Source organism: Crocuta crocuta, unplaced genomic scaffold (assembly GCF_008692635.1).
Source record: "Crocuta crocuta isolate KB4526 unplaced genomic scaffold, BGI_CrCroc_1.0 scaffold138, whole genome shotgun sequence".
Taxonomy (NCBI): domain Eukaryota; kingdom Metazoa; phylum Chordata; class Mammalia; order Carnivora; family Hyaenidae; genus Crocuta; species Crocuta crocuta.
Genome location: NW_027532585.1, coordinates 9,095,456 through 9,106,886, shown reverse-complemented (window position 1 = coordinate 9,106,886; position 11,431 = coordinate 9,095,456). Strand labels below are relative to the sequence as shown.

Sequence of the window (11,431 nt, the reverse complement as noted above, 5' to 3'; positions counted from 1 at the left end):
GATCGAGGGGCCAGGACAGGGTGGAAATGCCGCCTCTACCCTCCATGTGAAACATGGTGACTTTTCCAACCCAGTGAACACAGTGGAAGACTTCAGAGTGAGCCCAACCAAAGCCTGTCTTGTGCTCAAAACACTCCCCAAATAAATGCCATCTGCGGGTTCTGTTTCATTGTTATTTGTTCTCTCTTCCAGCCATGGACCCACCAGGGAGGCTGAGTGTCTCCACTGAGGGTTCCTAAAACACAATGCTGAAGATCAAGTCTGAAAACGAGCCCCACAGCCCAAGAGCAACATGACCTTGACTAATTCCTTACATTCAGTTTCCCCTTAGGGTCTTTTGGAGCACCACCAAGTGACCCGCATGGTTCTTGACACACATGATAATAAAAAGGCTATCGTATGATTGGTTCCCAAACTGGCCCTTGTACCTGGAAGGCAAGGAGACACCAAAGAAAGAGCAGATCACTCCAGATTGGTAGGTGGCGGACTTAAATAAGCAAGAGAACTAACTCACTTACGATGCTTATCCTGGGCTGCTGCAAGATGGGTAGATCTCTGCACCGGGATCTTCAAAGTTCACACACAGACCCTAACTGGGATCAGTCACAGAAGCCTCTAGAGGATCTGGACAACACCTTCCTCTCCCACCGCTACTTCCTTGAAATGGCCATTAGCCCGGGAATAATGGGCAAAATGTACATTCCTCAGACAGGGGAGAGGGGGAGGACCTCCCACTGCCCTGGTCCGGCTTGCAGGTCAGCGGGAGGTCACATTCTCTTGATAACCTCCTCCAACATATATGGTAATCGTTGCCAATTTTGGTTCTGCTCTGTAACAAACAATAAATGGTAGCCAGTTCTGGCCATCTTCAACCCCAAAGCTCTCCTCCTGCTCAACTCCGTTGAAACAGCACAGTGAGTGAAAAAGGGCTTCTGCAAAATCCTCTGAGCAAGTCACATCGCCTCAGGGAACATGGCTGCCCTCTATTGTCCGAGGACGACCTCACAACGGAATCTTGAAGAAGCAATTCATTGGAATGAATGTGGAAGTGCTTTGTAAATTTTAAGGGGTTGCAATTGGGTGGTATTTGCTTTTCAATACTTCCGATTAAGGACAGAAAGTTTGGCTCTGACCGGAAAATTAGGAGTCACCTAGCATTCAGCCACCAAGTTTTCCAGAGGAGAAAATGGCCCTTGCTCACACAGTAAGTCGATGATAGAATCTAGAACAGAAGCATCATTGTTTGACCACCAGCCAAATGGAGGGCAAACGAGCAAGTAAAATGATCAAACTGCCACACAGCAATGTACCAGACAATTCATCCATTTAGTGTGGAACTTGGAAAATTACATGAAGATGTGAAACTAGAAGAAAGCTGATTGGCTCCAGCAAAACAATGTAGTAGACATTTTATTAAAAATAATATTTTATTAAAAATAATCATTTTTATTAAACACAATAAAAGCTGATTTGAGGGGCACACAGAACAAAACTTGGGCATGCTTTCTTTTTCATAAATTTAGTGCTGAGAACCACCCAGATGACAAGTCAGTGAGGCAGGAGCTATGCCTGTCCTCATCTACAGAAATGGCTAAGCAATGACCAGGCTCAGTATTACTGTTTCCCAATGTAGATGTACCTTGACATGCATAGAAAGTCCAACCCCTGTGATCCCATCGCCCAATTCGGTCAAGTTTACTTGATGGCTTTCATACTTTCCCGAGAAGCAGCCCTTTTGGAAAGGATATTTATTACCCATCTCTGTCCCCTTGTTTCCCCTTCCTGATTAAAATGTGCATAAGTGTGAAACTTCCATTTTTGCCAAGGCAGTGGCAAAAACTTTTGAGGCAAGCTTCTCAAAGCTCTCAAAAAGAGCTTCTCAAATCACTGAGGTTTGTTAAAACAGACTGCTGGGAACTGGGGTGTGGCCGAAAGTATTTGCTTTTCCAACAAGTTCCCAAGTGGTGTTGATGTTGCTTGTCTGGCGATCACCCTAGAGAACCACTGATCCACAGAGAGCGACCATATTCAACCCCTCCTTGAAATCCTTATCATGGGCCCCATGTTGCTCTGGTTTTCCTTATTAGGTGAAGGAAGACAGGTGATTCTCTTCTCTACCACGGCACACCTAGAACCATACAAATAGAAGCAGGGTATTTTGCTCACCATTTTAACAGTGGAATTTAACAGAGCAATAACAAAGCATGCAGGTTTGGCCTCAACCCCTCCGAAAGTACCCGAGGAGAGGCACTTTGTGGGATTATGAAAAACTGAAAGATTACTTGGAGAATATCTGGGCTGTTCCCCTGCTGTCCCCCGATAAGTGCTCAGAATCATTCAAGAAGCGGCAGTTAGATATTTATAAACATTTCCTTACAAGCAAATTTGACGTTGTTAAAGTTCTCAGGTGGTAAACACCTGAGTGTATTTAAAAAAAAAAAAGGCAGCAGAGTCAAAACTGCAGTAGCCAGAGTCATGGCAGGACAGACATGTAGAAAGTTTCTTCCCTTCAAGGCACCTGGGAGCCCAGTTGGTTGAGCTTCGACTCTTGATTTCAGCTCAGGTCATGATCCCAGGGTCATGGGATCGAGCCCGTCATAGAGCTCCGCACTGAGCGTGGAGCCTGCTTAAGGGTCTCTCTCCCCCCCTCTGCCCCTTTCCTCATCTCGTGCTCTCTTTAAAATAAAATGTAAAGAAATTTAAAGAAAGATATTCTTCCCCTCTTTGAGTTTTAGTCAAAAAGTGCAGCCAAAACGGTAATAAACAGCGGCATCATGTTTCTGAAAAAATTTCAAGGAAAATCACTGCGAACGGCAGTGGGAGCAATACCCCTGGAGTGGATCAGACTCTAAAGCAAAGGGTGGAAAGATTCAACCAGTTAACATGAACGTTGGAGATAGTTCTCCTAGAATACAGAGACACCAAAGTAGTTCTAGGTGACACGGATTATTTCTTAGAGATGGTGACAATATCAGAGAGTATGCAGATGGAAATAAATCATTATTGCAATGGCATCAAGCGAAGCTGCCCATTCCAGCAAAATCTTCCATCATGTAAATAATGTCCAGGTCTTGTATAATAATAATGGTATCCCAAAAAAGGTAGCTTCTTTCTCCAGTCTAGCAGGAGGATCCTATCACTGACTGGCAGATGCATATCCCCACAGGTACCGTGACCACGTGATCTATTATCTGCACCTAGTCTCTTCTGAGAGTCAAAGAGGCATTCCTGATAGTTATGAAGGACAGCAGCAGGAAAACGGGGGTCTAGGTCTAGGATCAGCCCACCAATAAAGAAGCCCAAAGGAGGCAAAGGGAAAGGTTATCTACGTCTGTTCTTGCCACATGCGGGCCCCTCACTGCGTTCCCTATCTTGGCTGTGTAACTTGAGGACTTTCGGCGGGTGTTTAAGAGGGTATCTGTATGGATTCTTTTCCTTCTATTTTCAACAGACCTGTACTGCAAAGGTGGCAAGACATTTTCCCAGAAGGCTGGAATGTAAGCCTGGGTATTTACTCTAATCACTTCCTGTCAGAAGTAGCTTTTGCACTAGTGCCAAAGCCACTGCCGGTGGCAACATGGACCTGTTTGGACGTTTACTATCCTTGATGTGGGCATGGAAATGAGCCCGACACCAAAGGCTGACTCAGAGGCCCATTGCCTGCCTGGTTAAACATTACCCAGTGGTCATCATCAAAGCCTTGCTTTGAGACTTCATCCCTGGCTAATTTAGATGGGCAAGGTCAACCCTCTCCCAACGATGGATTGCCCTCCGGCTTTTGGAAGGGGCATCTGGAACGGGTGATTTCATCACTGCTCTCTCCTGGGGCAGAAGGCATGAGCTGGCAGCTGACAAGGACAAAGTGGTCCCGTGAGGCAGTGGACGTCATCCACATAGTTTGTTGCACCAACATCTAAAGCTTGGGTGCTTTCATATTAAAAACATTTTTTTTTTCAGGCAAAATTGGCCTTTTTTTCCTTAACTCAGAGGCTCTGGCAACAATACCAGGACCCTCTGATAAAGGGTGGGCAGCAAGGAAGAGGTGAAGAGTGGAATCCTGAAGAGACAGAACACCTGAGGACCATGGAAAATTGTAAGGACAAGAGAGCACATCAGTGAGAGGCCAAGCTGTGGCGCGGACGTTACAGATGCTGTGCACAAGGAGGAAAATACCATTGTATTGGTCACGGAGGGACATTAGAATTTTACTAGGTATGTGTGAGGACAGACTGCAAGGTGTTAAAAGGGGAATGAACAGGACTAAAATGAGTGAGCACAGAACTGAACATAGCGATGAGCCTTCAAAGTCAATTGACATCCCCTTAGAGTAAGTGGTTGTGAAAACTGGAATTTCATACGATAAGGGGAAGGTCACATTGGGCCACAGCAAGGGAGCGTGAATGCACCAGAGGGCAAGGATACAGTTCTGGCAAGAACCTTCCAGAGCACAGCAGAGGGGGCAAAGTACCAAGTTCAGATAGAGGGTCTGGTGGCCATCAGGGTTCATGATCCGGGGGTCAGGTTCACAGCCATGTCATGCGCACAAAGGGCGTGGATGGGCATGTGCTTGCCCCCCTTTCTGGAGGGCTCACTCTTGAGAAGGCTGCATGTGGACACTTTTGAAGGATCCACAGAAAATAGTGCTCTAAGAAAAGACTTGCCTTCCTTGTCAAAAAAGTAGTTTTTGAGCAACTACTATCAACTAGTGGAAGAAACCTAACACTTCGGCACATAAAGCTAAGACAGAAGCTTTAAAGGAACCTATACAGAAACTCCAAGTAGATCTCTATGAAATGAACATTTACTAAGGAGAGAAAATGCTTGATCAAATTTGAAGAGCTCTGGGTCAGTGTTAAAACCACCCACCGGGGGTCCATAAATTTATGCAAAATTATTTCCTATAAGCATTTTAATAAAGTCCTCCATAAAATCAAACAAGAGCAACTCTTTGTATAATAAATTATGTAGGGAACTTTTAACTACGAATTTGAAATATCAAGAATATATTCATTTTTTGGTTTATTAAAACAAAACTACACTTCTGTGCTTCTGACAATACATTAACAGGCATAAAAATCAATCGACATTTCCAAATAAGTTTCGTTCACAAAATCACACAGTATTATTTCACAGTACTTTATAGTAATCCTTTTATACAACAATTCAACATTTCTTTGTACAACAGGAAAATAACACCTTCCATCAAGGCATTTCAGAGCTTTCGATGTTTGGATATAAAGTCAAAATTCTTTCAAATGCAATCATTAGTTTGTATTAAACTAGAATGCCAGGTGCCAAGTCTCAAGTTCCTAAAAAGTGTTTTAAAAAACAGATTTATATCCAAATTAGGTCTTATAAACTTCAGTGATAGGTCTTATCATTTCTAAATACTAGAATATCTGTGGATAAAAATCTGCATTCAATTGTGCAATATTTTCTTCTACATGGGAGTTAAAATCTTCATTATTTACCCCAGTTGTGTTCCTTGTGTTAATTTTGCTACTGTTGGGGAAAAAGCCAGGATCATGGACAGCAGATCTTTCCATCAAAGGAAAGGTATCTGACCAGCTATATTACAGTTTTCTGTGCTTATTGCCTCCAGGGGAGGAAACGTACACCCATGAACTAGAACATGAGATTGTACAAAACGCATGCAAACTCTGCCTCCCTGCTGTTACTGTCTGACGTAGTGCTTCCCAGAACGTTTTCCATGGCTTCGTGGAGGTTCGTAGGGCTGCAAAGAGGGGAAAAGATCCTGGGGTCACAACAGCCTAAACTGCTGGGTTAAACAGGCTTGGGAGCCCACCCTGAGCCCGTGCTGCACTAGAGAGCACTGTGAGTTTCTACAAAGAGAGGATTCGCGTACACTTTTATTTTACCAGCAACACTGCTTCTCCAAAGCACCGACAAGCATCTCACAGAACACTCGGATCACGTGGAGAACCAGGGGACGTGCTTTTCCCCTGCAGGTGACCCCAAACTCCACAATCTGAGTTCACATTCGTTGCAATCCGCTCCCCTCTCCGACTTCGAGAGACTTAACAAATCCGAGAAGGAAGATTCAGAATACATTCTCTCTTACTAGTGCCACACGGTTCACACTAGTGCCTTCCCTTTGTTTTTCTTAAAAGTGAAGTGAGCAGAGATTCCTTCGCCTGTTCTGAAATCACTTAAGCACACTCTTCACTGGAAAGCGTGCAGTTTCGTATTGCTTATTACTGGATTTTGTTTTTTAATTTGACTCACACTCTTCCCCTGGAGGGCATGCATTTCAGTTTTATAGAAATGCGGTAAACTGTAATAAATTATTTACAAGCACCTAGTTTGTTTAATCTTACATAGAAGCCATTCGCTTTTGGAAAACAGTGAGAATAAATCTTTAAGCAAAACAGTGCTATCTGGAAGCCTTACCGTGATGATGTATGTTTTTTTCAGTAATGAGGCACTGAAGAATGAGTTGTGCTAAAATTAACTCAGGGTCAGCCTGTCTGGATGAGCATAACTTTGGTTGAGATTTTTCTTCCTTAAAAAAGGTTTTCAAAGCACCAGTGAGTGACAAAAAGCATGCATATTTATTCTCACAGTGAGTTACGTTGCAAGAGAGCCAGCAAATCATACGCTGCATTCCCCAAAGCATCTGACTAGATTTCTAGAAGACAAACCAACTGAAAAGGGAAATGGAGCCAGAGAAGCCATTGTTCCTGCTCGGGCGGGCATGGCAGGGGCTCTTAGCAGAAGTCACAGGCAGCGCAGCCGATTCCACTCACAGTCAGTCCCAACCTTGACCTTCCAGGAAACTAGGATGGAGTCTGGGCAATCCTCAATTTCTAATTTAGAGAAGGAATGAGAGGGACTAGTGCAATGACTGCCTGCCTGGTAAAGGGACGCTCACAGGGATAAATAAGCCTCCGCGGCTGTTCCCCGGCTCCAGCCGAAAGAAAGCACGTTCCTCTCTCCCGGTTAGTAAAACGGAGCGCTACAAGGTGAAGACCACGCTCCATCCCAGAGCCGCTACGACACTGACAATGCCTTAAGGGGACATGAGTTCCTACAAAGAACAAATAGATTTTAAACACGGAATCCGAGAAGTCTGGAAAAAGATCACAACAGCATAGCATCATTGCGAGGAGTTTCAAACGAGACCCTTCATACACCGTGAAATACCAGCCGGTGCCCTTCCCTCTCCCGACACGCACAGGATACTCAGGAGACGCTGTTAGTGTTTAAAGTCCAAGCTTATAAAAGTACAAACTTAATTCTCAGTACCTTGAGACTATCTGCAGTATCCCATCAGGAAAAATCCCTAATTCCATAATACCATGAACAGAAGGAACGGTAAGCTGTTAGAAAATGTTTTAGTATCACATGATCTTTATGAAATCACCGCAATTACCACAACGAACAATTATGCTCCTGCCCATTATGAACAATTTTTCATAATAATTTGCCACCATGTGGCCTCAGGCTTTCGGCATATAACCCACATACATTTTTAAAAATCCACGTTTTTTTCTCAGAGCTAAAAATCCATAAATAACTCCAACCACCTGCCCATCCGTGGGGTCACCACGTGTATGGCACGCACACTGCACACCACACAACCTGAGTGGGTACCAGTCACCTGGACTGGGGCAGTGCACAACCTGTACGCAGTGCATGAGAGCCCTGGGTCAGCGGCCGAGAGCCCCAGTACTTAACGCTATCACAGTCTATCAGGCCAAGCTAATCAAGTTAGGCCAGGTGCTATTTAGCTGAAGGATCTCGAAGAAGTAGCCTCACCTGTGAGAGAGGCAGGGCCGCCTGAGGGATAGGAAGCAGTGCAGACATAAAACAGGAGTTCTTCCTAAATACTTGCTGGTCATTTAAAACTCAATGGCACTTTTTACATGGGCATAAGTTTTTAGAGTCAGTGTTCTGGCAAAGTTTACCTTGAATTGTGCCAGCCAAATTTACTTCCTGATGTTAACTGTTTGATCCCGTGAGATCTATTTCTCACCTAACCTCATACTATGTTTTCATGTAGTTCTTAAAACACTTTCTAAATCTGACTGCAAAGGACAGCACAGTGATACCTGGGTGTGGTATAGATCAGCCCGTTCATTTGTAAAGCACTTTGGGATGAAAGGTGTCCCCTTAATTAGCTATATTGACAAAGATAAAACTGGAAGAAAAAAAAACACACAGTGAATGGCTGACTTGATCATGTTTAAAGAAGCATTAACTGTTAATCAGAAAATATATGGACAGTATTAAGGACGCTATATAAGATTCGGTTCTAGAATGAATCTACGTGTTTATGCCCATCACAGTAATTAGTTCTTAACAGTCCTACTTAAAGGTAAACTTTAATAAACTCCAAAATGATTTTTTGAGATTTCATTTCATCATCTACTGACGACTTGCAAGCGGAGGCAGAGGGCCCCAAGTGTCATCTGCGTGGGGGTGGCTGTGTCCTCCCGGGGGCGGAGAAGCACAGGCCCACGGAGGGGAAGGCACTTGTCTTCCAGCAGGTCACATCAGCACAGGTCAGGCCGGGCCACACGCCGGCACCTTCAACTCTCGAGCCAGAGGCTGGAGCCTACGAGGGACGTGTCCCATGCCCTTCACTTTGCCACAGGCGCCAGGACTCACCTACAGCACCACGAAACTCAGAATATATTCTAGGAGTTTTTGCCGGTTGCACTGAGGTAGAAACGTGCTGCTGAGTTCTAAAACAGACACTTTCTTTTGTTTGGTCTCTTTGAAAACCTGGAGAGAAAGTTTAAATTAAAGACAAACCAGAGAGAGGAGACATTTCTGGCACCAACCCTGACCTGTGTCCTAGACCCCAAAAGGCAGGAAGGCACATAAAACCATATCCTGGCTTTAAGTAATCGTGCCTGTGGGTGTTTAAGAGTACAGGGGTGGGAGTTTATGGACGTGGGCGTGGTGTCCTCGGGTAGAGTCCAATCAGTATACGTTAACATTTGTGTCAGAATAAAGTCACAAATAAGTCCCTTACAAAGGCTGTTAGTACCTCCCTGGGAGTCATGTCCCACAGGAAGGTAAAGTACACTGTACGATGCTTCTAGCAATACCAGTAAAAACATAATGACTGAAAATCATATGGCATAATTAACATCCCTACCAAAACTGTACTGGCAGCTGGAAACACCCCAACACTGTTATATGTAAATGCTGTGGGGATGAAGATCAAAACCAGGAAAGTTCTGGAACATTCAAATAAATCTGTACTGATGGGCCTCACCTTCAACATACCCCACCCCCTCCCAATCCCCAGAAACGCTGTCATAATTAGTCCAGCAGAAACTGCTTTTCTCAGGGCCCACCCCAGGCTCAGACAGACTAGATCTGGGCAGAGAGAGAACAGAAGTTAAGACGTGACTTCGTACTGTACATTATGGGCACTCACTCCAATATCCTTGAACATTTTCACAGCATTCTTCACAAGGCAGTAAGTGGCACTCTCAGCTGTAGAGAAAGGACAAGACCTTGTCAAAAGTTCGGCACACCCAAAGACGCCGACATCCACAGTAAGAAAGGGTGGGAGGCGCCGGGGGGCTTCAGCACGTCGGCAGACTGGGGTCAAGCTCCATTTCTGCTACTGGCAGCCTGTGAGGCCTCAAAGGATCTGCTGTTTCTTTAAACCTCCTCTGTCATCTTTTAAGGAAAAACCAGGAAGAAGAAAGGAGAGAAAGACAGAGGGAGGGAGAAAATGAGAGAGAAAAGGAAGAGAAAGAAAAACAGCAACAACCATCCTGAAGGGTGTTTGAGAGAAGCAAACAAGACGGTATGCAGACATTCTGTGACCCTGCACAGTGACACACAGGCGATGCTTAGAGCACTGGGCCAGGATGAGCACAATGAAAGGTTAGAAGAGAATTCTGGACCCGGCTTTGCCCATTAACTAGCTCTGTGATCTAGGACAGTTTCCTCATCTATAAAGGGGTGACTCTACCTCTAGATATCCATCTATATGGATATGGAGAGCGAGCCAGAAGGATGCCTAGAGAGAAATGATCTCTAGTTCACTTCTGGCTCTAAAAAGTACCGATTCCAAGCAGCTGCCATTCTAGGCCGTTAACTATATAAAACACTGCTCCCACCTGCTCACACCTCTTACACGGCAGCCAGCAGCAAGACCGGGCAGGTAAGGGGCGCTGGAGACACGCGGCTGCTGGCGTGCGAACAAGGCACAGCCACCTGGGACTCAGCGGCAGCGCCTACTAAGGCCCTGACAGAGGACTCGGAGGCACCCAGTGTGTAGGCAGGCGTGTGTTCGCCCAGGCTGTGGTCGAACACATTCACAGCCCCACCTGTCACAGTAGCTCCCAAGTGCAGACAACCCAGCTGTCCACCACTGAGGGGTATGGATCACAGCAAGAAACTCCCCCACGCTGGCGCGCTACAAAGCAGCAAGAATGAGCCACCAGCCACGTGCACCAACACGCACACACCAAAACAGAGACTAACAGTAATCTATGAAGTTGGAGGTCAGGTTAATTGCTCATTTTCCCCTAATCATTTATAATTAGCAGATTCCTGTAATCAAAAAAGACAGAGCTTTTAAGAGAAGCCACCGTAGCGACACACATACCGTACACCGCGACGCTTCTTTCCGTTCTGCTGAGCAGGTATTTGTGCAGCTTCTGCAGGTACTCGGGCTCCGGCACCGGGCCGCTGAAGTTGTGGACGAAGATGGCGGCCGAGCTGTAGGCCTCCAGCAGGGGCCCCAGGAGCCTCTGCAGGAAGGTGATGAACTGCTGGTGCTCCTTGGACTGGCTCACCTGGGAGGGCGAGAGCGGGCCGCGAGGTCAGGCCGAGGCAGAGGAGGAACAAGCGCACGGACCCGGGACTTCCGGAGAGGCGGTAACTGAGAAGAAGGCCTCTCACTAGTCACTGCTCGGAAGCAGCCCGCCGCTCAGGGGACATAGACCCCCCTGCCGGAAAGGACTCTGGATTTGAAAAGGGCTCTTTGCCGTAGTCACTTTCTCCGCAGTACTTGAGATTTACATCCACTGAACAGCTGCCTGGAAGAACCTGTCATCCTTGAATGACAGAATTATGACATCTGTCATCACTGAAAATAGCTGGGCCCAAAGCTGGGCCCTCCAGGGTTCGAAGCCCAGCTCAACAGCATTTGAGTGGGGAAGAAGGCACCTGACAAGGTCACCAAGGTCACCTCAGTCCTTCCCAGCCCACACTGGCTGCCACCCCTAAGTGGCCCATGTCACAGCATAGTGGGGGATGACAGTAGTGGTGACGAGGTGCCGTGTGGCAGAGAGGGCTCTCCCTCTCCACCCCAAACAGGCACCCTCGGGTAAGCCTCCCGCAGTGCAGAGGCAAGACCACTCCCCATCGTAAAACCATTAATGCTGAAAATGGAAAAACTCCTAAAGGTCATTTGGACACTCCAAAAGCTACACCTCCT

The 11,431-nt window shown here is 46.0% G+C and overlaps 1 protein-coding gene across 3 annotated transcripts in view; it reads right to left on the bottom strand.

Moving 5' to 3' along the window:
* Positions 1-1,466: 1,466 nt before the first annotated feature.
* Positions 1,467-11,431, bottom strand: part of GPAM (glycerol-3-phosphate acyltransferase, mitochondrial) — a 65,675-nt gene continuing 55,710 nt past the window's right edge. For 2 of the 3 annotated variants that reach the window (XM_077779460.1, XM_077779461.1), the window contains exons 19-21: positions 10,598-10,787; positions 9,413-9,471; positions 5,003-8,748 (exon numbers count right to left, since the gene is read on the bottom strand). In XM_077779460.1, the coding sequence (XP_077635586.1) occupies positions 8,632-8,748; positions 9,413-9,471; positions 10,598-10,787 (366 nt within the window). In that variant the 3' untranslated portion in view covers positions 5,003-8,631. Of the gene's footprint in view, positions 2,129-5,002; positions 8,749-9,412; positions 9,472-10,597; positions 10,788-11,431 lie in introns of those variants that run through there. The other variant, XM_077779462.1, reaches the window with a different exon arrangement.